This window comes from Nicotiana sylvestris, chromosome 8 (assembly GCF_000393655.2).
Source record: "Nicotiana sylvestris chromosome 8, ASM39365v2, whole genome shotgun sequence".
In the NCBI taxonomy this organism is placed as follows: Eukaryota; Viridiplantae; Streptophyta; class Magnoliopsida; order Solanales; family Solanaceae; genus Nicotiana; species Nicotiana sylvestris.
The window spans coordinates 203,155,652-203,180,897 of NC_091064.1; the positions used below are offsets into that span (position 1 = coordinate 203,155,652).

Sequence of the window (25,246 nt, forward strand, 5' to 3'; positions counted from 1 at the left end):
CTTTTGGTATATGCATGTCTTTTTTGTTAATGATGCCAAAAGCAAAAAAAAGTTGAAGAGCAGGAAACTGGTTCTCGGGGGGAAGATGTCTGATTCGTAAGGGGGACATGTGAAAATCTGGTTCTTTGAAGAGAATATCAACTCTAAGTTTGTCATCATTAAAAACAAAGAAATTGATAAGTTATGCGAGTATGGTTTTGATGATTTGTCAAACTTCATGGATGAACCAGATAGGAATCAGATACAATCAGTTCCCTTGTGCTCTTTGCAACATACTTTGTTGTCTGGTTTAACTATCAGAGAAAACAGATAAGGAAAAAACGGAGGCAACATATAGGATCAGGTCCTTAGATCATCGCACAACAATACAACAACACATTTGCATTTTGCTAGAAACCATAAAAGCTTGTGGTTTTTAACTTCGTGAGTTGGGAGTTTTTCACGTAAATATTGTGTGTGTTTTATTTACTACCGCTTACTGTGGGAACTTGTAGAGAATCCGGTTCTCTATATTATTTGGTGGACCCTTAGTTTCTACCAAGAACTATCATCAACTTGGTTTTCTACCATCTTGTTTGGTGATTATCCAGACAAAATGAAAGTTCAAAGTGACAAAAAGGATAAATAGAGAAATTAGTATTCTTGGATGAATAACTGAATTGCTAAAACTTCACGATGAGAGCCAAAGTGTTTAACTTAAAATTTGCACTATTTACATTAAACAATTAAATTTATAGTAGAAAGTGCACAAGGAAGCGATTCAATCCAAAAATAACTAAGCAATGTCAATGAATATGAAATTGATAACTCAATAATAGGAAAGTAAAAAGAGATGATTAATATTCAGATATTATTGAACAACTTGGTGCGAGGATTGATTGATTTAGAGCCTGAGACTCGTAGACATGTAGATAATGAGTAAAAAATTAAAATACCATTGAGTATGAGCCCAATATTCATATCTCTAATCCTTATCGCCTAAGTCCAAATAACCAACAATTCCCATCATACATATAATACTTATCGCCTATCATGTACATTCGAACAATGAGATCACTTTTCCTATAAGCTCTCAAATTTCATGTTATTCCCATATTGAAATAAGAAAAGGAGAAAATATTAGAAGAGCCACCGCTATGTTCCTCGTCCATTGGAAAGGGCAATCACCGGAGGAGGCCATGTGGGAACGATATGAAGACTTGTGGAAATTCAAAGATAAGATCTGAGAGTTTATGCAGTATCATTGCGCCGCGGTCGTCGCAATATTGGGTGGGGGAGAGTGTGATGACCCACCATGTCATCATGCCACATAGGCACCATTTGGCATATATTATTGCCATGTGGAAGCTTACATAAGAAGAAGGCTAGCATTTGAGAGAAGATTCTAGAGAGGTATGGACATTTCCTTAGGAAGAACCTAGATCCTTATGGATTTGCTAAGAAAGTCCTTGGAATCTTCTAGGATTGTAGAGAATTTTAGAGAAAGCCCTTATCTTGTAAATATCAAGGACTTGTATAATAATTAATATTTACACACTATCCCCCTAGGAGACTAGTATATAAAGGGGGCCATTCATTTGTAATTCACCAAGCAAACAATTCAAGTTCTCTCTAATACAAAGCTTCCTTTAACAATTCTCTTGTGTTCTTCCTTCCATTCTCATAGCGATCTTGAGTGTAGTAAGGCTGACTTGACATAGCAAGAATGTGAGCAAGTTATGCAAGATCGTGAGCGAGTTGTCAAGTGCCGCACGTGTACTTAGTTAACAACTAAGGACGTGACAACATTGAGACATGGGAGCAGTTCAACCCGAGTAGATAATGTCTCCATGTACGAAGGCAATGTACAATGGCAGTCAATTCCTTCTTTTGCACCGTGTAACGCTGCTCCGTCTCATTTAACTTGGGGCTCTCAAATGCTATGAGATGCTTATCTTGCATCAGGACACCCCCAATGGCGAAGTCTGAGGCATCTGTGTGCACCTCAAATGTCTTGGCAAAGTTAGGTAATGCCAAGACTGACTCATCTGTTACAACTGCCTTAATGCATTCAAACGCCTTTTGACAATGCTCCGTTCAAAACCATGGCTTGTTCTTCTTTAGCAACTTAGTCAATGGTGCGACCTTTGCTAAGTATCCACTGATGAACCGGCGATAGTAGTTAACAAGGCCAAGGAAGGATCTCAACTCAGTTACCTTTATGGGTGCCTCCCACTCCTGGATATCATGTACCTTAGCCTCGTCCATGCGTAGCTCGCCATTTCTAATGACATGGCCCAAGAAGTGCACCTTTGATTGTGCAAACTCGCACTTCTCTCTCTGATGTATAGCTCGTTCTCCCATAAGACTTGGAAAACCTTCCTTAAGTGCTCCATGTGTTCCTCCATGGTGTTGCTGTAGATGACTATGTCATCTAGGTAGACTACTACTAACTGATCAAGGTAGGGATGGAAAATCTTGTTCATAAGGGTGCAAAATGTGGACGGTGCATTGGTTAAGCCGAAGGGCATCACCAACCACTCAAAGGCTTCATATCTCGTTACACATGCTGTCTTTGGCTCATCCCCTTCCGCAATGCGAACTTGGTAGTAGCCTTTTCGAAGATCCACATTGGTAAAGTACTTGGCTTGCCCAAGCCTATCGAACAAATCAGTAATGAGTGGGATCGAGTACTTATTCTTCACTGTAACCTTATTAAGTGCTCGGTAGTCTATGCACAAGCGCAACGATCCATCCTTCTTCTTCTAAAATAATACTGGTGCGCCAAAAGGTGCCTTTGATGGGCGAATGTGACCAACATCCAGCAACTCTTTCAATTGTTTCTTGAGCTCCTCCAGCTCGGGCGATGCCATACGATATGGGGCAAATGCGGGTGGCTTAGCCCCTGGCTCCAACTCAATCTTGTGATCCACCTCTCGCCTAGGTGGCAATTGCTTAGGTAACTCCTCGGGCATGACATATTTTTTCTCCTCAAGCAACTTCTCTATGCATGGAGGCACTGTCTCTTGAAAATTCTTGTCTTCCTCTAGACTTGCAATGGTTGCCACGAACGTCGACTCCCCCTTCTTGATCCCCTTGACAACCTGCATAGCTGAGAGTTGTGCTTGGATCTGTCCGTGTGGCATAGTCACTTTAGGTACCATGCAATCTCCTTCTCGCTCCATAACCAAGAGACGTTGGAGGTAGGGGTCGATCAAAGTATGACAATGTCTAAAGAACTCTTGCCCCAGTATGATGTCAAAGATATCCATAGCAGTTACGGTAAAGTTTGTCATACCTTTCCAAGTTCCCAATTTGACATCAACTCCATTAGCTACCCCACGAGTATTCTGTATCTCGGCATTCACGGTCTTGACACGAGAGTTGGTTGGAGCAAGCTTCAATTCTAGTCTCTTTGCGGCAGCCTCAGTCACAAAATTATGAGTTGCTCCAATATCCACCATTGTACGAGCGAGCTTGTTGTTGATGGTGAGATCCACGTACTGATTGCCATTCTCGGTAGGTTGGATAGCTTGCTTTGTGACAGCACCACATAATCCGATCATACCCAATTGTGTGGTTCCCGAACTCTCTCTTTGTGGCTGCTCTTCCGCACACGTACCATGGCACTGAGGCTCTTGAGGTCAGGACAATTCCTGAAGCCATGTGGCCCTCCGCATATATAACATCCCTTCTTCTCGGCGTAGCCCTGATGGCCACTCGACTTTTTGAAATCTTGAGTCTTGGTGTATTGTTGTTGTATCTCCTTGCCTTTGACACGGTCTCCCCCACCTTTTACATTGTTAACCTTAGACTCCTTGTCATTTCCTTTGTTGTGCTTGTCATGCCTGAAATCCATCAATGATTCGACCTCCACTATGGCTTGGTCTATATCAGTGACTTGTCGGCGTTGCAACTCCTGCTTAGCCCAATTTTGCAACCCGTCCATGAAGTGGAACAACAAGTCATCATTGGTCAGGTTGGGGATTTGATACATAAGGGTAGTGAATTCCTTGACATAGTTACGAATGCTCCCTCTTTGCTTCAATTCCCTAAGCTTGCGCCTTGCCTCATACAAGACATTGTTTGGAAAGAACTGTTGCTTGAACTCCGCTTTGAACTGATCCCATGTGCTAATAGTACATAGACCTTTATCCATGTTGTCCATCTTCCTTCTCCACCATAGCATGGCAGTCTTTGAGAGGTACAATACCGCAGTGTTGATCTTGGCCTCTTCGTCCCTCAATTTGCCATGCCTGATGTAGTTCTCTAAGTGACAAAGGAAGTTTTCCACTTATTGTGCATCACGAACACCTTTGAACGCCGAGGGTTTGGGAGCCTCGATCTTGGCATCCCTCATCACCACAACATTGCTGGCTACCTCGGTCACGCTAGCATTGACATGCTCCTCAAGTGACTCTATCTTTGCCTTCATAGCATCGATAGTACTCAAAGCCTCCATGAGTCTACACTCTACGGCAGTGATGGTTTGCCTTAGTTCCATCTCAGTCTGTGTACGTCCCTCCAAGTCATTTCGGATACTCTCAATCTCTTTAAGAGTGTGCCCCTCAAGAACGTTAAGGTGCCTTTCACCTTTCCCAAGTGTTGGCCAAAGATCTCCACGGCGTCCATCCCCGCATTCATCTTCATCACCCACTCTTTACCGAGCGAGACATCCTCTAGAAGGACCTCCACTTCATCCTCACCTGCCTCAGTGGCAGATGGTTCTTGGGATGTAAGTCCTTCATTTGACACAACCTCAGGTGACACCTCCTGGCTCTTGTTGGTGGCATTCATCTTTTTTCTACGATCGCTCTTGCCAGCAGTATCCTGGATGACGTTGGCTTGGGTGTTGGCAGCGTTAATTTCTCTATTGTTCGCCATTCCCATAGTTAAATCCTTCGCTCTGATACCACGTTGTCATGTCCTTAGTGGTTAACTAAGTACATGTGCGACACTTGACAACTCACTCACGATCTTGCACAACTTGCTCACGTTCTTGCTATGTCAAGTCAGCCTTACTACACTCAAGATCGCTATGAGAATGGAAGAAAGAACACAAGAGAATTGTTAAAGGAAGCTTTGTATTAGAGATAACTTGAATTGTTTGCTAGGTGAATTACAAATGAGTGGCCCCCTTTATATACTAGTCTCCTAGGGGCTAGTGTGTATATTACTAGTCTCCTAGGGGCTAGTGTGTAAATATTAATTATTATACAAGTCCTTGATATTTACAAGATAATGGCTTTTTCTAGAATTCTCTACAAGTTTAGAAGATTACAAGGACTTTCTTAGCAAATCCATAAGGATCTAGGTTCTTCCTAAGTAAATGTCCATAACTCTCTAAAATCTTCTCAAAAATGCTAGCCTTCTTCTTATGTAAGCTTCCACATGGTATTAATATATACCAAATGGTGCCTATGTGGCATGATGACATGGCGGGTCATCATACTTTCTTTCCAAACAATGTCTTGTACGAGGCAAGGCACAAGCTTAGGGAATTGAAGCAAACAGGGAGCATACATAACTATGTCAAGGAGTTCACTACCCTTATGCTTCAAATCCCAACCTGACCAATGATGACTTATTGTTCCACTTTATGGATGAGTTGCAAAATTGGGCTAAGCAGGAGTTGCAACGCCGACAAGTCACTAATATAGACCAAGCCATAGTGGAGGCCGAATCATTGATAGATTTCAGGCATGACAAGCACGACAAAGGCAATGGCAAGGAGTCAAAGGTTAACAATGTCAAAGGTGGGGGAGACCGTGGCAAAGTCAAGGAGATACAATAACAATACTCCAAGAATAAAGATTTCAAAAAGTCGAGTGGCCGTTAGGGCTATACCGAGAAGAAGGCGTAGGTCGAGAAGAAGGGATGCTATATATGTGGAGGGCCACATGGCTTCAGGAATAGTCCTGACCTCAAAAGCCTCAGTGCCATGGTACGCGAGCGGAAAGAGCAGCCACAAGGAGAGAGTCCGGGAACCGCACAGTTGGGTATGATCGAATTATGTGGTGCTGTCACGAAGCAAGCTATCCAACCTACCGAGAATGGCAATCAATACGTGGATCTCACCATCAACAACAAGCCCGCTCGTGCAATGGTAGATACTATAGCAACTCATAATTTCGTGACTGAGGCTACCGCAAAGAGACTAGAATTAAAGCTTGCTCCAACCAACTCTCGCGTCAAGACTGTGAATGCCGAGATAAAGAATGCTCGTGGGGTAGCTAATGGAGTTGGTCTCAAATTGGGAACTTGGAAAGGTATGACAAACTTTACCGTAACCGCTATGGATATCTTTGACATCATACTGGGGCAAGAGTTCTTTAGACATTGTCATACTTTGATCGACCCCTACCTCCAACGTCTCTTGGTTATGGAGCGAGAAGGAGCTTGCATGGTACCTACAGTAACTATGCCATATGGATAGATCAAAGCACAACTCTCAGCTATGCAGGTTGTCAAGGGGATCAAGAAGGGGGAGCCAACGTTTGTGGCAACCATTGCAAGTCTAGATGAAGACAAGAATTTTCAAGAGACAGTGCCGCAGAGGATATATATATACAATCTAGGTATGGACGAGTTGTCAAGTGCTTCACGTGTACTTAGTTATCAAGTGTCACACGTGTACTTAGAAACAATCTAGGTATGGAAGAGTATGCCTAATCTTGACTATTCTTCCATTCTCTTAGCGATCTTGAGGATATATATATACGTAACTATGTCGAGGTAACTGAGTTGAGATCCTTCCTTGGCCTTGTTAACTACTATCGTCGGTTCATCAGTGGATACTCAGCAAAGGCCGCACCATTGACTAAGTTGCTAAATAAGAATAAGCCATGGATTTGGACGGAGCATTGTCAAAAGGCGTTTGAATGCCTTAAGGCAGCTGTAACAAAGGAGCCAGTCTTGGCATTACCTGACTTTGCCAAGATATTTGAGGTGCATACAGATGCCTCAGACTTCGCCATTGGGGGTTTCCTGATGCAGGATAAACATCCCATAGCATTTGAGAGCCGCATGTTAAATGAGATGAAGCGACATTACACGGTGCAAGATAAGGAAATGACTGCTATTGTGCATTGCCTTCGTACATGGAGACATTATCTGCTCAGGTCGAGGTTCGTGGTCATGACTGATAATGTGGCTACTAGATACTTTCAGACACATAAGAAGATCACACCAAAGCAGGCTAGGTGGCAGGATTTCTTAGCCGAGTTTGATTATGCGCTGGAGTATAAGCCGGGAAAAGGTAATGTTGTAGCCGATGCCTTGAGCCAGAAAGCCGAGCTTGCTGCAATCACTTCAGCGAGATGGGACATTCGGGAGGCTATAAAAGAAGGCATGAAGCATGATCCAGCATCTAGACAACTTATCGAGTTGGCTAACAAAGGCAAGACGAGATGGTTTTGGATAACGGCCTACAACTTACCACAGGTCGGCGGGTCTACGTTCCTAAGTTTGGAGACATTAGATGATAGATCATAAGGGAGAGTAATGACACAATGTGGGCTGGTCATCCAGGTCAACGTCGCACTAGGGCCTTGGTTGAGTCAGTCTACTATTGGCTACGCATGCGAGATGACATAGAGTGCTATGCGCAGACTTGTCTTATCTGTCAATAGGACAAGGTTGAACAACAACAACCCGGAGGACTTTTGGAGCTACTACTAGTTGCAGAGCATCCATGGGAGAGCGTGACTATGGAATTTATCACTTGCCTACCGAAGTCTGACGGTTATGGTACTATTATGGTAGTCGTAGACAGATTTTCCAAATATTCCACCTTCATGCCCGCCTCACCGGGTTGCACAGCTAAGGAAGCCGCCAAGATATTCTTTAAGAACGTGGTAAAGTATTGGGGTTTACCAAGACATATCATCAGTGATCGAGACCCCCGTTTCACTGGGAACTTTTGGAGAGAGTTGTTCGACATATTTGGCATGGAACTGCACTTTTCTACTAGTTTCCACCCACATACGGATGGATAAACGAAACGAGTCAATGCCTTACTAGAATGCTACTTGAGGCATTATGTAAGCGCGCATCAGAAAGATTGGGCAAAGCTCCTAGACATCGCCCAATTCTCTTATAACTTGCAGCGGAGTGAGTTCACTAGGCGGACACCATTTGAGCTAGCCACAGGCCAACAACCACAAACTCCACATTCATTACCAGCTGCGTTCGAGGGAAAGAGTTTGGGGGCTTATCATATCGCCAAAGGATGGGAGGAGCAGCTCGACACTACTAAGTCCTACTTGGATAAGGCAGCTAAGAAGATGTAGAAGTTTGCGGGCCGTAAGTGGCATCCTACATACTATAGAGTTGGGGACATGGTCATGGTGAAGTTTAACCCAAGATAGTTCAAGGCACTACGGGGCATGCATCAGAATCTGATTCACAAGTATGAGGGGCCATTTAAGATCGTCACCAAGGTAGGCAAGATCTCATACAAGCTTGACATGCCATCATATCTTAAGATCTACCCTGTCTTCCATGCCAGCATGCTTAAGCCATATCATGAAGATAAGGATGATCCGAGTAAGGGCCAATCAAGTTGAGCGCCAATGACTATCACCGCCTCGCATGATCGGGAGATTGAGGCTATCATAGATTACCAGGCCAGGCGAAAACAAGGGCAAAAAGCCACCGCTATATTCCTCATCCATTGGAAAGGGCAATCACCGGAGGAGGCCACGTGGGAACGATATGAAGACTTGTGTCAATTTAAAGATAAGATCCGAGAGTTTATGCAGCAGCATTGCGCCGCGGTCGTCACAATATTGGGTAGGGGAGAGTGTGATGACCCTCCATGTCATCATGCCACATAGGCGCCACTTAGAATATATTAATGCCATGTGGAGGCTTATATAAGAAGAAGGCTAGCATTTGTGAGAAGATTCTGGAGAGGTATGGACATTTCCTTCGTAAGAACCTAGATCCTTATGGATTTGCTAAGAAAGTCCTTGGAATCTTCTAGGCTTGTTGAGAATTCTAGAGAAAGCCCTTATCTTGTAAATATCAAGGACTTGTATAATAATTAATATTTACATACAAGCCCCTAGGAGACTAGTATATAAAGGGGGCCACTCATTTGTAATTCACCAAGCAAACAATTCAAGTTCTCTCTAATACAAAGCTTCCTTTAACAATTCTCTTGTGTTCTTCCTTCCATTCTCTTAGCGATCTTGAGTGTAGTAAGACTGACTTGACATAGCAAGAACGTGAGCAAGTTATGCAAGATCGTGAGCGAGTTGTCAAGTGCTGCACGTGTACTTAGTTAACAACTAAGGACGTGACAATCTGCTATATAATTGGTTACGTTTCTTGAATTTTACTCTTAGCTGTTCTTATTCTCAAAGCAAGAGGTCCTAATTAATCCATAAATTACATTTTGGTGAAGTTCTATTTCTAGAGGGTTCAATTGACCAGAGAGGGACCCAGGATTTGGAAGTAGCGGGTGCACGTTAGCAAACTGCTCACCTAGTCTAGTGCCCCCTTCGGACTTTTTGATTATGAAAGTTCCAAATATGATCGTTTTCAACATATATACACATTCAAAATGTTTACCGAAGTTAACAGGGTTCAGTGGCCTCTCTTCTCCCAGTATAGTCCGCCTCTGCAATTGACCATTAGAGAGAAACTTATGTCTGAAGAGATTTATTAATGAAAATAATATTCTCAAAGAAAGAAAGAAAAAAAAATTACAAATTGTATAATGGAAGCAGCTCCTCGGAGAAAAATATTAGATTATAGAAAGTTTAGTCCTAAGAACCTTTAAAAGTCTGCTCATCAAATTTAAATGCTAGATCCATCTTTAATTGTATTTCGTTCCATAATAATAGTAACTATAAGAAAAAGACTGGGGAATGCTTAAAGTGAAAAAATCTTGGGTCACAGGGAGTAAAATATTTATGACTTCAATATGTTAAACGAGAATTTAACGTTTGAGATTTAAATGACAAGTCATACAAATTCAATTACCGTTAATATTGGCAGAAACGTGGTTTTGGTAGACTAAATATTGGTCACGCAAAGTCTCAAATCATGTCTTTACCAGAATTTAAGGAAAATAAGATTTCAATGAAGTATTTTCTGCGGTTCATTCAATTTGATCTTTAACATTTGTAAGGCTGAAAAGACGCTGCCTCCAATATTCATCCTACAACAAATCACAAATGAGAAAAAAATTTAAAAATAAAAAGAAGAAAGTTGGATATTTGTTGATTAAAATGACAATTTATTCCTTTAACTAGCATTGCAATCTGATTTTAGGTTTGCGTCGTCCCTTTTAAGCATCTTAATAGCATGTTTGGCCAAACTGGAGAAATCAGCTTATTTTTAGAAGTGCTTTTTTTAAAAGTGCTTTTGAAAAAAGTACTTTTGGAGAGAAACAATTTGTGTTTGGCTAATCAGTCTGAAAAGCACTTTTGAGAAATAATTTGTGTTTGGCCAAGCTTTTTAGAAAATGCTTTTAAGTGTCAAATTACGAATAAAGACATGAATAGATTTACTTAATAATTAATATTATAAGTAAATAAATAATATCAATATTTTGTTATTACATGCAATAATTAAAAAAATTCATTTTTTTAATGTAAAATATGAAAATAAAATTAAAAAGTACTTAATTATTTTAATATAAGTTAAATCTATTAAAATTCCTTCAACAAATATAAAAGCATTCACCCCTAAAGTCACTATATATTAGAAAGTTTTCCTAAAAATAAGAAGAAATATTTATAAATTAATATCCTAAGTATTAGGTTTAAGGGTTATTTTGGTATATACTATATTTTGTTAAGGGTATTTTAGGTAAGAAGAAAAGCCAAAACTGCTTCTGCTTCTGCTTTTGGAAAGAAGCTACTTTTTCTGCTTCTCTGAAACTGCTTCTGCTTCTTCCCAAAAGCACTTTTTTTCCCAAATAAGCTTGGCCAAACACCTCAAATTAGGAAAAAAAAGTGCTTTTGAGAAAAAAAACACTTTTTTCCTCTTGAGAAGCTTGGCCAAACATGCTATAAGTGACCTAATTTCTCTTATCTTCTATGTGTGCTATTTACAACATGTTTGGATGCTTGTTACATACTATTTCATTATGTAACGTATCGTATAGATTGTATTGTTTGCTATCGTTTCATGATATCATACATCAGCAATATGAAGAATAGACTTGCAATATCATAAAAAAAATATATGATATGTGGTAAAATTATTATACAAAAAAAGTAGTGTAAATGGTAAGATAAAATTATTTAATAATAATGAAGGGTGAAATGAGCGAAAAAGACAAGGTAACGATGCGATCATACCAAATTGATCGTTATATAACGTGACACATTTCGTCGTTACGTAACGACGAATTTAACAATACGATATAATAAAATTTAAGTAACAATCAAATCAAACATCATATTTAAAATAATAATACGATATAATACAATATGTTACAACCATCCAAGCAAGCTGTTAGGCACCCGATCTGTGTGGTCATATCTGATCATGTCTAATCTTGTTATGATTGCACGCCCATCCTAATTAAATATTTGAATTGTCGTTTACATTTAATTAGATACAAAATTCCGTCCAATTCCACCTTTTTTTTAATTCTTCTTATTAGGCTTAAATCCACTATATAAATATTCTAAATCGAAAAAAGGAGAGCTACAGTAGATAGACTATTGTGTCGCTAATAATTACTCAAGAGAAATCTTTTTTTGGCTTTACTTAAATTTTAAAGTAATTCTAAATTTTAAAAAAATGATACTAAATATAGCTAAAGTATTAAAATTAGAAGGGTAAGGAGAACAAATTTCCTCCAGAAATAGTTGAAGAAAAACCGGGCGCACCTACAAAAGGAGCTTAGCTTTACACTAAATTTCTATACTATAGTTTTCTTCCCCAAACAGATAATAAATGATACGTCCCTTTTAAATAATCAATAGCCAGAGAATTTCTGTGCAAAAAGAATCTGCAGAAAATAGGATTAAAAAGTAGACATTACTTTTTAATTGTCAAATACAAAGTTCCCTATATAGGGAAATCACTTATATTTATGACAAGAATTTGACAGGTAGATAGATAAATAGGAAGGAAAGAATCGTTGTGCATCCGTTGAATGGTAGCTGAAAGGAAAATAATAGCTTTCAAGAGAATTTGATTGAGTTTGGAAAAATATTTGGAGAAGAAAAAAAAATGGATCTCTTTTGCATGCATGAATGAATAGGTAGCGGAATAAAGAAGGACAAATTAAGCCTCCGGGAGAATAGGTAGAGGCATTAAAAGGGACAAATTACGACTGAGGGAGAATAGATAGAGCAATAAAGAATGACAAATTAAGCCCGAGGGAGCGGATTTCTTTTGATTCTTTTTATTGCTAGAAGAGAAAATTAAATATGACGGGAAATAGAAAGAGGGAAATTATTGAGGATTTTGCAATAATAGGAGGGTTGATAGGGGTACAATTTATGTATGCAGGAAATTCAGTAGTTTCTAGTTATCTTATGATGTTAGGTTTCAAGCCTTCATCTCTCATAATTTTGTCTTCCTTGGCCACATTTCTCATCCTTTCTCCATTTTCCTTTATGTTTGAAAGGTAATTTTCTTTCTCTTAATATTTCTATTGTTCATTGATTATTTAATTTATTGGAAGTTTCTTATATATATGTTTGCATGTTGATCTTGCAGGAGTCAATGGCCTAGGGGCATGAGTTTGAAGTTATTGGTTCAACTTTTTTTAATTTCATTTGGAGGGTAAGTAAAGATGATTTTATGAGCTAGTAATTTAGATTATTTCAAAGTTTTAGTATGGCTAAATATTAAATACTTCTTTAAATTTTTTGCTTATTTGGCAGGGTTACATTGTTCCAATCTTTGTTCATGAAGGGAATCAAACTTACTTCACCTGCAATGGCAACAGCCATGCCAAACCTTGCCCCAGGACTTATCTTTCTCATTGCTTGGGCTTTTGGGTATTATACCTTCCAATTTCGTTTTTTTCTCTTTGAGAGATGATTTTTCTCTTGGAAATAGTAGTATAACAAAATATATATGAAATAGAATAAAGAAAGAAGCTGGGATTTGGGGAGCGTAGTGTGTACGCAGACCTAGTAAAAAGACATATCCTATAGCTTCATTATACGCCGTCTGTGGGGATCGAACCCACGACCACGTGGTTAAAAGCCACGCGCTCTACCACTGAGCTAAGACGGCTTGTACAACTTTGTGTGTGTTCTGATATCTAAGTATGTGATATGCAGATTAGAGAAAGTGGAGTTAAGATGCAAATACAGCAGAGCTAAAATAGCAGGAACATTATTGTGTGTTACAGGGGCTATACTTATGAGCCTAATGCAAAGTAGCTCAAATCCTAAAGAGATGCCTTCTTCACCTCCTGATCACAAAGAAAACTTTTTTGATCCAGAAAAAATCAAAGGTTCAATGTATCTCATGGCAGCTATCGTCGTGTTATCAAGCAATATCGTCTTGCAGGTACAAGTCTAGTATTAACTAATCGTACCAACTTTACTATGTCCCGTCAGGGGCATTTGATAAAATTAAAACGATACAGAGAAGATAACTACACTAGAATGATACATATAAGTCGATACATAGTACCGAGTTTTGATCAAATATTTAACTTGCAGGCAGCAACCCTAGGAGATTTTCCAGCACCAATTTCCTTATGTGCTATAACTTCACTTATAGGAATGGTATTGACTGGAATTATACAATTGATACAACAAGGGAGTTTGGAGATTGGATTGCCCCTATTAAATATCCGCGACTTGATTGGCTACTCCTTATTGGTAATTCATCAAATCACTTAATCTCTCCGGTGCACTTTAATTGATTTTTTGGCTGTTTTCACTTATATTAAAGAATTCACCTTTTAGCATTAATTGATAATGGAACCTTAATTTGTTAACTGAAAAAATAATAAATACTCTAAGACTCTTTACTTCGATGACAACTTTGGCTAAAGAAATTAATTCCTTCTTGATATCTGGAAAATTAAATATTGTGGATCACAAAAAAATACTAAAAATCAATAAAAGTGGACCGAAAGAGCTTATTAGCAATGGAAAATTCTTTTAAAGTTTCAATTTTTTGAGTTTTGTCTACTGTTTGTGGTTATGATCATAGGCAGGTATTGTTAGTGGAGCATGTGTAAGCTTCAATAATTGGGCAATGAAGAAAAGAGGGCCAGTTTTGGTTTCTGTATTTAGTCCTGTTGGCACTGTGTTAACTGTGGTTCTTTCTGCTGTCACCTTGAGTGACACAATTACTATGGGAAGGTAATTAAACACCTTATCTATTTTCACTTGGATTTAATTTATACACTATTTTCCTTCAGCCTTGGCGTAACTAGTAAAGTTATTGCAATGTGACCAGAAGGTCAGAGGTATGCAGGGTAAGACTACGTACAATAAATCCTTGTGGTCCGGCCCTACCTTGAATCCTGCGCATAGCGAGAGCTTAGTGCAGCGGGATGCCTTTTACTATTTTCGAGGCTATTAATCTCACTTTTTTTTTTAATAGACGATTATATGTAATTATCTTTTAAATGTTATAATTTTTTTTTTTTGCAGCCTTGCTGGTATGTTTTTGATGTTTACGGGTCTGTATTTCGTGCTATGGGCAAAAAGGAAAGAAGGATTTCTTAATAATGATGATATCAACTCTTCAGAAAGTGAGTACGATGTGGAGAAGCCTCTTTTACATTAAATTTATTCCTATTCTCCTTGTATTTTGTAGATTAATTAGTTTGTACATATAATTAGAAACCAACTTAGACAAAGAGCGAGCTTGTAAGTTGTAATTTATAGTAGTATAAATAGATAATATGTACTCATTAATCTAGACTTGGAGCTCAAAATATATAAAAATCAAAATAGAAAAAAAAAGAAAAGAAAAAGAAAGACGATTAAAAAAAATTTGCAAGTTACAATCCTAGTAATGTGTTTTATTTTTGCAGTAGCATGATGGAATATGGGAATCAACATGTTGCTGTATTTCTGGCGTTTTGTTTTCATTCACTTTTGGAAGCAGAAAGAGTTAAGATTTAAGATTTAGACTTCATATGCAAATGATCTTTTTTGTACAAACTTAAAATTATATATATAATATAACCTCTGGAAAAGGGGATTGAATTAATGACCATAAGTTCACAATCATGTAGTAATACATTTTTGTTCTTCCTTTTGAATTTGTGGTTTGAGAATTCCCAAGCACCTAGTGCCTTTAGCTCTCTTATGGCAGAAATACATACTAAATCATATTGCTTCAATACTAGGATTGTTTTTTCTCGTTTAGATTATGATATAGGTGGTGTCAAATTTAGCCTATGGAAATATAGTAGAAATGACACCACGTAGCTGCTCTAATGGGTTGATATTTATGAATTAGCTAGTGTGTCCTGAATTTTAATTTTTCAGTTCAATATTTCGGGACCCAAATGTCCTGAATTGACCTGAAATTAAGATTTTTAGTTCAAGTTTTAAGGTCAAAATAAATACTGGCTAATTTCTAAATAACAACCCTAAAAATGGTTGTTTGTGCACTTGCCCCGGAACTATGTTGGGCATATATATATATTCCATTGACGGTCAATTGCGCCTAACTTAAGTTAGCCCATCAAAATTGATCGAACGCATATAATTTACCATGACTTTATCCAGCGCGACTGTATGTGTTGATGTATCAAAATTGATTAACTACAAATGATAATTAGGCAAATTGTAGCTACGAATGATAATTAAGCACTAAACTATAGTGCTTTATGAAAATCCCTCTTCGAATAACCTATGTAGTCCATATTTACCAATAGAAATACGTATCAAACATAAAATGGATCGGCCTATCTTGATCCAAATTAAGTATGGACGAATTATGATCTAACCTATTCATTGATTTTAACTCGTCTAGATTTTGTCTAATCAACTCATTTGACACCCTTAGATAATTTATTAATTATAGAACTAAGCACTAAAGAAAAAGATAAATTAGGTTATACATTTTCATTATAAACCAATGTAAAACAAAAAAAAATAGATATCTAACACTATTGTCATTCCTAGTGATGAATTGAATTTCCTTTATTAACATTGAGCTTTATTTGACTCACTACCTTTTTTTTTGGTAATTAGTTAGATTTTTATTACCAAAATTGGAGTTATGTACAAAATACAAACACTTTATATTGGACATCAAGTCCCAACCTTCAGTCTAAGCTTAGAAACTAAATAGCAAAAAGATCATCTCAATAACAAAAGTAATTAGGCTGGGAAGTAATTTAAGTTCTCCCGTCACTTTGCAATCTTCACCTTCATTGAACATCTAAAGTGGATTTCCTGAACTATCAGTCTAGCCAGTACCTCAATACTCTGTTGTTTGCCTTGAAACACTCTATAATTTCTTTCCATCCACACATGGTAAACAACAACCGCTAGTAGCATTCTGTATACCTCAGCTCTTGGAGTGCTCCCACTAGCATCTTGTATTGCCCACTGTAGTTCATCTTCCCAGGCCATTGGATTTCTAGTGACACCTATCCAGTTGAGCATCTTCTTCCAGAGTTGTGCAGTGGTCTCACAAGTAAAGAACAAATGGGAAAAGCTTTCATGATCTTGCTCACATAAGGGACAAAATTGATCTTGAGTCACACCCCACTTGAATAATCTATCTCTTGTATATAATCTCCTAAGTGCAGCCAATCTCAATATGAAAATCCATTTGGGTAGACCTTGGTTGTTACACACAAGCTTCCTCCATGCTACTTTCTGGAATGTACCTCTTAACTTCAAGTAAAATTGCTTTGTAGAGAACTTCTCCATGCTCTGTACCTCATTCAATATATAGCCTGCTTCATTAAAGTATTTTGTGGCTTTCAAAATCTTCTGAACAATCCAAGATGCTTGCTTCGGGACATCTTCAAACATATTTTTGTGTCTCCCATAGTAGCAATGAATCCACTTCACCCAAAGTTTATCTTTTTTCCTACAAATATTCAACAACAGTTTACTAATTGCCGTTTTTATTCCAAACTGCAATGTCTAGAATATTTAAACCACCTGCCGACCTTGGATAACAGAACCTATCCCAAGCTAACAACGCTTTTTTGACAACTCAGTACCACCAGACCAAAGGAAATTTCTACAAGTAGCTTCAATGACTTTAACAACTTTCTTAGTCAAGATGAAAATCTGCGCCCAGAAGATTTGTATAGAGAACAACACTGACTTTATCAATTGGGATCTACCAGCATAGGATAAGAATCTAGTAGTCTAGGATTTAATCCTTCCCAATATTTTATCCAAAAGAGGTTGGCATTGAACACCAGATACTCTCTTGGTGCTTAGAAGGATCCCTAAGTATCTAATATGGAGTTCCCCTTTGCTAAATCCCAAGAGATTATGGATTTCATTTTGGACCTCATGTATAACACCTCCACAGTAAACAGAGGTATTGCTCAAATTTGCAACCAAAACAGAGGCCTTAGCAAAACTTTGAAACCTATCAAATAGCATATGAACAGACATAACATCCCCTCTACAAAATAAGAGTAAATCATCTGCAAACCCCAACTGGATCAGATTCATTTTAGCACATTTAGGATGAAAATTGAAATCAGACAGTTTTCCTAATTGCTTGAGTAGCCTACTGAGATATTCCATTGCCATGACAAATAAGAAAGGAAAAAGGATATCTCCTTGCCTCAATCCCTCCCTAGCCTCAAACGGTTTAGTAGGCTTCCCATTAATGAGTACAGAATAAGAAATAGTTCTAACACACCCCATAATCCATTTTACAAAAATATCCGGAAAATTTGGACTAACTAGAATTTGCTCTAGAAAACCCACTCAACTGAGTCATAGGCTTTCTGCATATCAATTCTTAGCATGCATCTAGGAGAGATTCCTTTTCTACCATACCCCTTTACTAATTCATGACTCAGTAAGATGTTATCAGTTATCACCCTCCCAGGAACAAAAGCTGCTTGGCTTGTATCAACCAAGGTGTCCATTACTTTTTGTAGCCTCCTTGTAATTACTTTTGATATCAACTTATAGAGCATAGTACAACAGGAAATAGGCCTGAATTCCTTAATTGAAGAGGGGAGTTGTACCTTTGGTATCAATGTGACAATGGTGCAATTGATAGCTTTGAACATTTTTGTTGAGCTAAAGAACTGCTGGATCGCATCGGAAAATTCATCACCAATGATGGACCAAGCTTTTTTTAAAGAAGCATGCATTGAACCCATCACAACCTGGGGCCTTTAAGTCAGAGATACTCTTCAAAGCTTGACAGATCTCCTCCTTTGTAATAGGTTCAATAAGTTGGATTTGTTATTCTCTATTTAGTATAGGGCCTTCTGCCATTATGCTAGGATGGATGGGGGGCAACTGTGTGGCATTGACACCCAACAATTACTTATAGAAACCTAAAATTTCATCTTCAATACCTTTTTCGGACTGTATCATCTCACCCATGTCTGATACTAAGCTTCTGATCTTATTCCGAGTTATTATATTTTTTATATTAGCATGAAAGTAAGCAAAATTTGTGTCTCCTAGTTTTAACCATTGTACTCTAGATTTCTGCCTCAATATGCTTTCTTCAACCAATATCCATTTCTCTAGATTTTCCTTAAGCTCTTTTTCCTTGATGTACAACTCATGTGCTGGTAAACTGTCTCTCATTTGCTCCTGTAATTCAGTTAGTTGTTGCCTAGCTATCTGCACTCTCACATCAACTTTGGAGAAATCTGTTGCATTCAACATCTTCATTTGTTGCTTCATCATCTTCAATTTTAACCATAATCTCTCCATGGGGATACCTTGTACAGGTGTGTTCCATGTCCTCTCAACAATTTGCAAGAACTCATGATGATCTGCTAAGTAGTTTAGGAATTTAAAAGGCCCAACACACTTATTCTGTTGTTCTGTCAAAGTAATACACAATAGGGCATGATTTGAGAAGTATGGATCCCTCACAACAACCTCTAGATGGGGCCACAATGATAACCACACGTGATTAACAAGTGCCCTATCGATCTTGCTATATACATGATTATTGGTCCATGTATAATTCCTCCCCATATATTTCATTTCAGCTAAGCTCGTGCTATTTAGGAAATTTTCAAAATCCCTTACTTCCCCATCTTGAATTTGGCTGCCATTTTTCCTATCTTCCAGTTTGAGTACTGCATTAAAATTCCCCATAACTAGCCAGGGATCTTGAATGCCAGTTTCAAGTGATTTCAAATCATCCCACAATCCTTTTCTATCATCTACAGTGTGAAGTCCATAAACTGCAGTAAATTTGAACTTCATATTTTTAGCAGGATCTCTAACACAACAATGAATACATTGTAAAGAAGACTGTAACATCAACACCCTTGGATTCCAAACTAGCCAAATTCTTCCTTTACTATTAAGACAAGTATTGTCATACCAATTCCATCCTGGAACAATTTTATTGATAATCATTGCAGTGTTTTGTTTCTTAACTCTCTGTTCAATAATAGCTAGAATTGTCAAGCTTTCCTTCGTTATTAATCTCCTCAACTCCTTTTACTTATACAACTTATTCAGCCCCCTAACATTCCATGTAACTATTATCGTTTAGATCTAACTCAGAGATAAGGTTCTTTCACCACCCTACTCTTACTACATTGTCCCTTTTCCACCACAACCAAAACTGCTTGTATCATCTGTTGAAGAGTGTGTTCAGCCAATGGTGTAAAACCATTATTAGTTTCAATATTTGTATCCTCCAGTATTACACCCTCTGGGTGCTTACTGCCTTTATGGGCTATAAAATTAATTGGACCATTGAATGTTAAGTCCAAACTTAAAAAAGAAATTTTTTCATTCCTATACACTATTGGAAACTTTATTACCCTAAATGTTCATATTTAGTAAATTACCCTACCTACACAAGTTTTATTTACAAAATATATACATTCCACCTTAAAAGGCTTTTAAAATCCATTATTAGTGTCTTCAATTAAAATATACTCATAGTTTACACCATATTTAAATTTTAGTCACTCTGCTCTGCTTCGACTGTTGCACTTCTTCTTTCGATGCATTTCTAGTCTTCTTCCAAATATAACATCATTGGTTCTAAAGCAAGGTCCACTTTTCCGTATCTCTTTACAGCATATTTGGCCAAGCTATACGCTTATTTTGAGAAGTACTTTTTCTCAAAAATATTTTTTTCAAAAGTATTTTTGTAGAGAAGCAATTTGTGTTTGACTAATTAATTTAAAAAGCATTTCTCAAAAGTGGTTTTGGAAAAAAACTATTTTTTTCTGCTTCTCCAAAACTACTTCTACTTCTCCTCAAAAACATTTTTTTTCTTCCAAAAGTTTGGCTAAACAGTTCAATTTTAAGAAAAAGTACTTTTTTTTAAATAACAAAGTGCTTATAAGATTTGAAAAGTTCAGTCAAACAGGTTATTAGACTATTGTATCCCCTAATCTCTTGGTTGTATTGTGTTGACGACGATATATAGAAGCTTTTAATTAACTTCAGCTATTTTCTGCCTAATTTTGATATACTGAACAACGAATTACAATGAAATATGAAGAGGAAGTTTGGTGGTGGAGAAAGACATGATGAGGAACATAAGAAGAAGACATACTTGGTATAAAAATAATGGTGAAACAGTTTGTACTGCCAAGTTTAGTGTCTCTAGTTCAACTATTTTAAACTTATGTCCAAATTTCACTGTCTTTAATGTAAATATACTATATGTATTGAATCGCCTAGACTTCTTTGTGTGTTTACTTCTCTAAATTTTGGTGAAAATCCGAATTTTGGTGATCCAATCAATTTGTACAGTAGAAGTTTTTCCTAAGGGAAAAGTGTTTCTATGCAAGTTTTTAAAGATATCCAGTTAAATACAACTACAATAACATACAACTTGAATGCAAATTTTATACAAATTTTATACAATACGTCTTTTCTATATTATATATCTGATTTATACATAGTAAAAACAAATTTCATACAACTAATTATATATTATACAATTTATCTACAACTTTCACACATTATTTCTACCTAGTTAAATACAACTACAATAACATACAACTTAAATATAAATTTTATACAATATGTCTTTTGTATATTTGGTATCTGATTTATACATAGTAAAAACAAATTTCATACAACTAATTATATATTATACAACTTATCTACAATTTTCATACATTATTTCTACTCAATTATATACAACTACAATATCATACAACTTAAATATAATTTTTATATAATGTTGCTAAACTTTCATATAATAGTTAAATAAATAAAAGAAAAATATATAAACAACAGAATATAAATTTTCTATAATTTTTTTACAATTTTACTACAATTTCGTAAATATAATGTATATCACGTCGTCTTCTTCTTCGAATTTCAATCTGAAATTCAGCCAAAACCAAGTCTAATCTTCACCAAAACCCCTCAAAATTGAGATATAAACTCCAAATCATATTCCCAATTGTTTGCAACAACACCCAATCCAAACAAATAATGATTTTTGAAAACCCAAATTCGAATTCAAAGCTTCAAAGTTTTTTAATGGCGTCAATGGTGGAATTGCTGCTCTATTTTCCTTTGCTTTACATTACTGAAATTAGGGATTGAGAGATAGGGAGAGATGTAGAGAAAATTCTCAATTCTTTGCAACAACATCTAATTCAAACAAATGATATTTTTTGAAAATCCAAATTCGAATTCAAAGCTTCAAAGCTTTTTAATGGTTGTCAATGGTAGAATTGCTGCTCTCTTGTGCAAGATACATTGGGGAAGGGGGTGGGATATGGAGAGAGAAACGGGGGGTGAGGGGAGTGGAAGATACGTTAGAGTGATTTTAAGACACTAATTATTATCATTAATTCCCTTAAAATGTACATAAATGGTAATTGGGTATATAAAATGTAATTATAGTAAAACTTGAGTAGAGAGGGTAATATAATTTCATATAGTGTATAGAAATGTAAAAATTCCCTTAAAAAATACGTTTAAAGATAAAATTGTGAACAAGTTTAAGAAATATTTATAAATTATATTACAATATATATATACTTAAAATTATATTTAAAAATTGTATAAATATAATATCGGGCTGGTTTGGTTTCGATTTGACTTTTTTTAGTTAAAACAAATCAAACCAGTTATGGCCGGAATTTTTTTTCCAATACCAAACCAAACCATAATCGGATTTTTTTTTCCAGTTTGACTCGGATTATTAGTTTGGTGCTGTTTATCGATTTTCTTTGTACACATCTAAGTTAGATTATATCATTGAAATGAAATAACCTCTCTGCCTTTTAAAGGCAGGAGCAAGGTCTATGTATACTCTACCCTTCCCAAACTCTACTTGTAGGAATACACTGAGTATGTTATTATTGTTATTGAAGCTAAGGTTTAGATCTCCTACTCAAGTGGATATTTTCAGTATAACCATCTAGTATTCAGTTACCTCCTAGTCCTACGAAGTTAAATTCTGTTGCATCCTTAGGTGGCTTAACTATTTAAGAAGACAATAATAACAACGACTCAGTTAAATTTTATTAGTGGGGTCTGAAGAGGGTAGTGTGTACGTAGATCTCACTTCTACCTCGAGGGAGTAGAAAGGTTGTTTCCGAAAGACCGTCAGCTCAAGAAGACGAAAATAGATAATATATCAGTACCATCAACAGGAACTAAAGGAATAATAACAACATCATAAAACCAGAAAATAGATGAAAACAATAGCAATAACCTATAAATAGACCCGACACTACAAAACGACAAGAGGAATGAGAACACAATATTAACCATTAGCAGTCTAAGACAAAAGTTTTATAAGACTAGCCTCACATAGTTACGACCCTACCCTACAACCATAATACTCGACCTCCATAGCTTCCTATCAACCATGTTCTCGAAAATCTGAAGCCATATCATGTCTTGCCTGATCACCTCTCCCCAATAAGAGGTTGATAGAGAAATTATAAGAGCCCTTGTAAAGGACACAGAATTAAAGAGCATGCGATGAGAATTTAATCAACAAAGAAATAGAAACTAGTGTCTTAAGTCTACTATATTCGTAAAACTAATAATGCCACTTACTGTACGTGCATGTGTTTACTTTGTTTAATTATTTTCTGTTAGACTATAAGTACAGTATTTAGATAGAAGTCACAAGTAAAGTAGTCCACCAACCTTTACAAATTTCTTAGTACAACATTACGTACAATATATACGATTTTGTGTCAGTAGATTTGACTGATGAAAAACATTGCTATAACCACGAGAGTTAGAAATAGTCTGCCAACCACATAAACTGAACCTTCCACTTGTCATACACTCATTTTCACTCCCCTCCCTTTACTCATAACAAACTCTCTCTTCCTCTCATCCACAATCAACTAACTTCAACTAAAAACTAGGACTTCCCTCACTTTAATTTGCTACAATAATCCATTTACTTATACACCACAACCTTCACTACTGTCACTATCTAATTCTTTATATATACCAACCCTATCTTCAACTATACTACAAAACATACTCCCATAGTAAACTTTTCATTCTTTAAAATTTTCTTTTATTACTTTTTAGAGAGTGAAAATGGTGGACAATAGTAAGAAAAATGAAACAATATCAAGTGTTGTACATTATTGTAGAGTATGTAAAAGGGGGTTTAGTTCTGCTGGAGCTCTTGGTGGGCACATGAGATCTCATGGAGTAGGGGATACTAATAGAAACTATGGGGAAGACATTAGTGAACAAAGATTTATGATCAACAACAACTTTAGAAGGGATAATAAACAAGAGGGACAAAAACATTCGTATAATCTTCGTGCTAATTCTAATCGATTATTTGGTAATCGAGCTAGTGAAGATCGTGATAGAAAGTCCTCGATGTGGCCTCCTAATGATCGTGGGAAATATGTCACAGATGAAACTTTAACTTTATCACCAATGTCATCGCCTGGATCATCAGATGTTGAAAGAAATGTTCTATCATATAATGCAAAATCGGAGTACTATGGTCATGATAAGGATCAATGTGATTTGAGAGAAGATGAAGATGAAGATCTAGCGAATTGTTTGGTCATGTTGTCGAACAAATCTTATGATTTGTCCGATAACAACAAGGAGGTCAAAAACAAGGCTAAAGAAGTTGAAAAAGGGTTATTCCAATGTAAAGCATGTATGAAAATCTTTAATTCCCACCAAGCTTTGGGAGGACATAGAGCGAGTCACAAGAAAGTTAAAGGATGTTATGCTGCTAAACTTGACGACAATAATAACAACAACAATAATGATACTGATATCGATGAAGACTCAATCTCTCCTACTGATTTAATTTTACATCAAGAATCTAACTCTTTTCAATCCCACTTTCCATCATCATCGGGCTCGTTTTCAAGAAAGAGATCAAGGGTTCATCAATGCTCGATTTGTCATCGAGTTTTTTCATCTGGACAAGCCTTGGGCGGACACAAAAGATGTCACTGGCTAACATCAAGTTTGCCAGAGACTACATTCATACCAACTTTTCAAGAAATCCAATATCACAACCAAGAACAACTATTCAACAAGCCAATGTTTACCAACTCTGATCAACCACTAGACCTAAATTTCCCAGCACAACTAGGCAATGCTGCTGAAGTTGGGCAGCAATTACACAATCCATTTGAACATGAAGGCCCAAGAAGCTATCTCCAGCTATGGACAGACCAAGAAGTTGATACTAATAATCTAAATCTGAGTCTAAATCAGAAGTCCAAAGTTTCAACAGAAGATTTGAGTAGGGAAGAAAATTATAAGGCTAAGGAAGCAAAGTTGAGTAACCTTAAAGATGTGAATTTGGATGGAGGATCTTCTTGGTTACAAGTTGGAATTGGTCCAACCCCAGATATAGTAGCAACCCTCTAAGGTTAGTATAATAGTCATTGTTTTGTAAGCCACAAAATAGTTAATATATTATACACTCAGTCCCAATTTATAGACAATTTTTTCCTGTGGGATGTCCCAAAATGTTTAAAATATTTACACTAATAATAATACCCTATACATCTTTTATAATATTATTGATTCACGATCTTGCAACTGAATTTATCCCCCATGCTCCTGTGTCCTGCACCACATGCGCTTGTTAGTCATTAATGATCGGCTTAAGTAGTATTCTTTTGATTGAGCTAAATTAAAAAAAAAAAAATCTGTCCACAACGAATTTCAGGCTGCAACTCGCCTGC

At 36.8% G+C, this 25,246-nt stretch overlaps 5 protein-coding genes, 1 non-coding gene and 1 pseudogene across 7 annotated transcripts; 3 read left to right on the forward strand and 4 right to left on the reverse strand.

The window, feature by feature from the left end:
- Nucleotides 1–215: 215 nt before the first annotated feature.
- LOC138876256 (uncharacterized) lies at nt 216–4,147 on the reverse strand. Its single transcript, XM_070155163.1, has 5 exons — nt 3,602–4,147; nt 2,757–3,515; nt 2,197–2,394; nt 1,849–2,040; nt 216–293 (listed from the first exon to the last, which is right to left on the reverse strand). The coding sequence occupies exons 1-5, from the start codon at nt 4,145–4,147 to the stop codon at nt 216–218; spliced, it is 1,773 nt and encodes a 590-aa protein (XP_070011264.1).
- A 7,723-nt stretch (nt 4,148–11,870) lies between these two features.
- On the forward strand, nt 11,871–15,147 carry LOC104229300 (WAT1-related protein At5g47470-like). Of its 2 annotated transcripts, XM_009781918.2 has the most exons (8): nt 11,872–12,577; nt 12,670–12,735; nt 12,837–12,953; nt 13,242–13,473; nt 13,629–13,790; nt 14,128–14,279; nt 14,574–14,674; nt 14,960–15,147. In XM_009781918.2, exons 1-8 carry the CDS (start codon nt 12,378–12,380, stop codon nt 14,965–14,967), a joined length of 1,038 nt encoding a protein of 345 aa, XP_009780220.1. In that variant the 5' UTR covers nt 11,872–12,377; the 3' UTR covers nt 14,968–15,147. The 2 variants fall into 2 exon arrangements, with proteins under 2 accessions (XP_009780219.1, XP_009780220.1); XM_009781917.2 differs by lacking the exon at nt 14,960–15,147 and having other exon boundaries at nt 11,871–12,577; nt 14,574–14,900.
- Nucleotides 13,123–13,194, reverse strand: TRNAK-UUU (transfer RNA lysine (anticodon UUU)). Its single transcript has one exon. It is a non-coding gene; the product is annotated as a tRNA-Lys (tRNA).
- LOC138876594 (U6 spliceosomal RNA) lies at nt 13,514–13,607 on the forward strand (annotated as a pseudogene).
- A 1,142-nt stretch (nt 15,148–16,289) lies between the features above and the next one.
- On the reverse strand, nt 16,290–17,780 carry LOC138876257 (uncharacterized). The gene is made up of 3 exons (XM_070155165.1): nt 17,328–17,780; nt 17,125–17,186; nt 16,290–16,980 (listed from the first exon to the last, which is right to left on the reverse strand). The coding sequence occupies exons 1-3, from the start codon at nt 17,778–17,780 to the stop codon at nt 16,290–16,292; spliced, it is 1,206 nt and encodes a 401-aa protein (XP_070011266.1).
- Nucleotides 17,781–18,413: 633 nt separating this feature from the next.
- On the reverse strand, nt 18,414–19,475 carry LOC138876258 (uncharacterized). Its single transcript, XM_070155166.1, has one exon. It carries the CDS (start codon nt 19,473–19,475, stop codon nt 18,414–18,416), a length of 1,062 nt encoding a protein of 353 aa, XP_070011267.1.
- Nucleotides 19,476–23,567: 4,092 nt separating this feature from the next.
- Nucleotides 23,568–25,021, forward strand: LOC104229299 (zinc finger protein ZAT9). Its single transcript, XM_009781916.2, has one exon. The coding sequence runs from the start codon at nt 23,613–23,615 to the stop codon at nt 24,924–24,926; it is 1,314 nt and encodes a 437-aa protein (XP_009780218.1). The 5' UTR covers nt 23,568–23,612; the 3' UTR covers nt 24,927–25,021.
- Nucleotides 25,022–25,246: the final 225 nt, after the last annotated feature.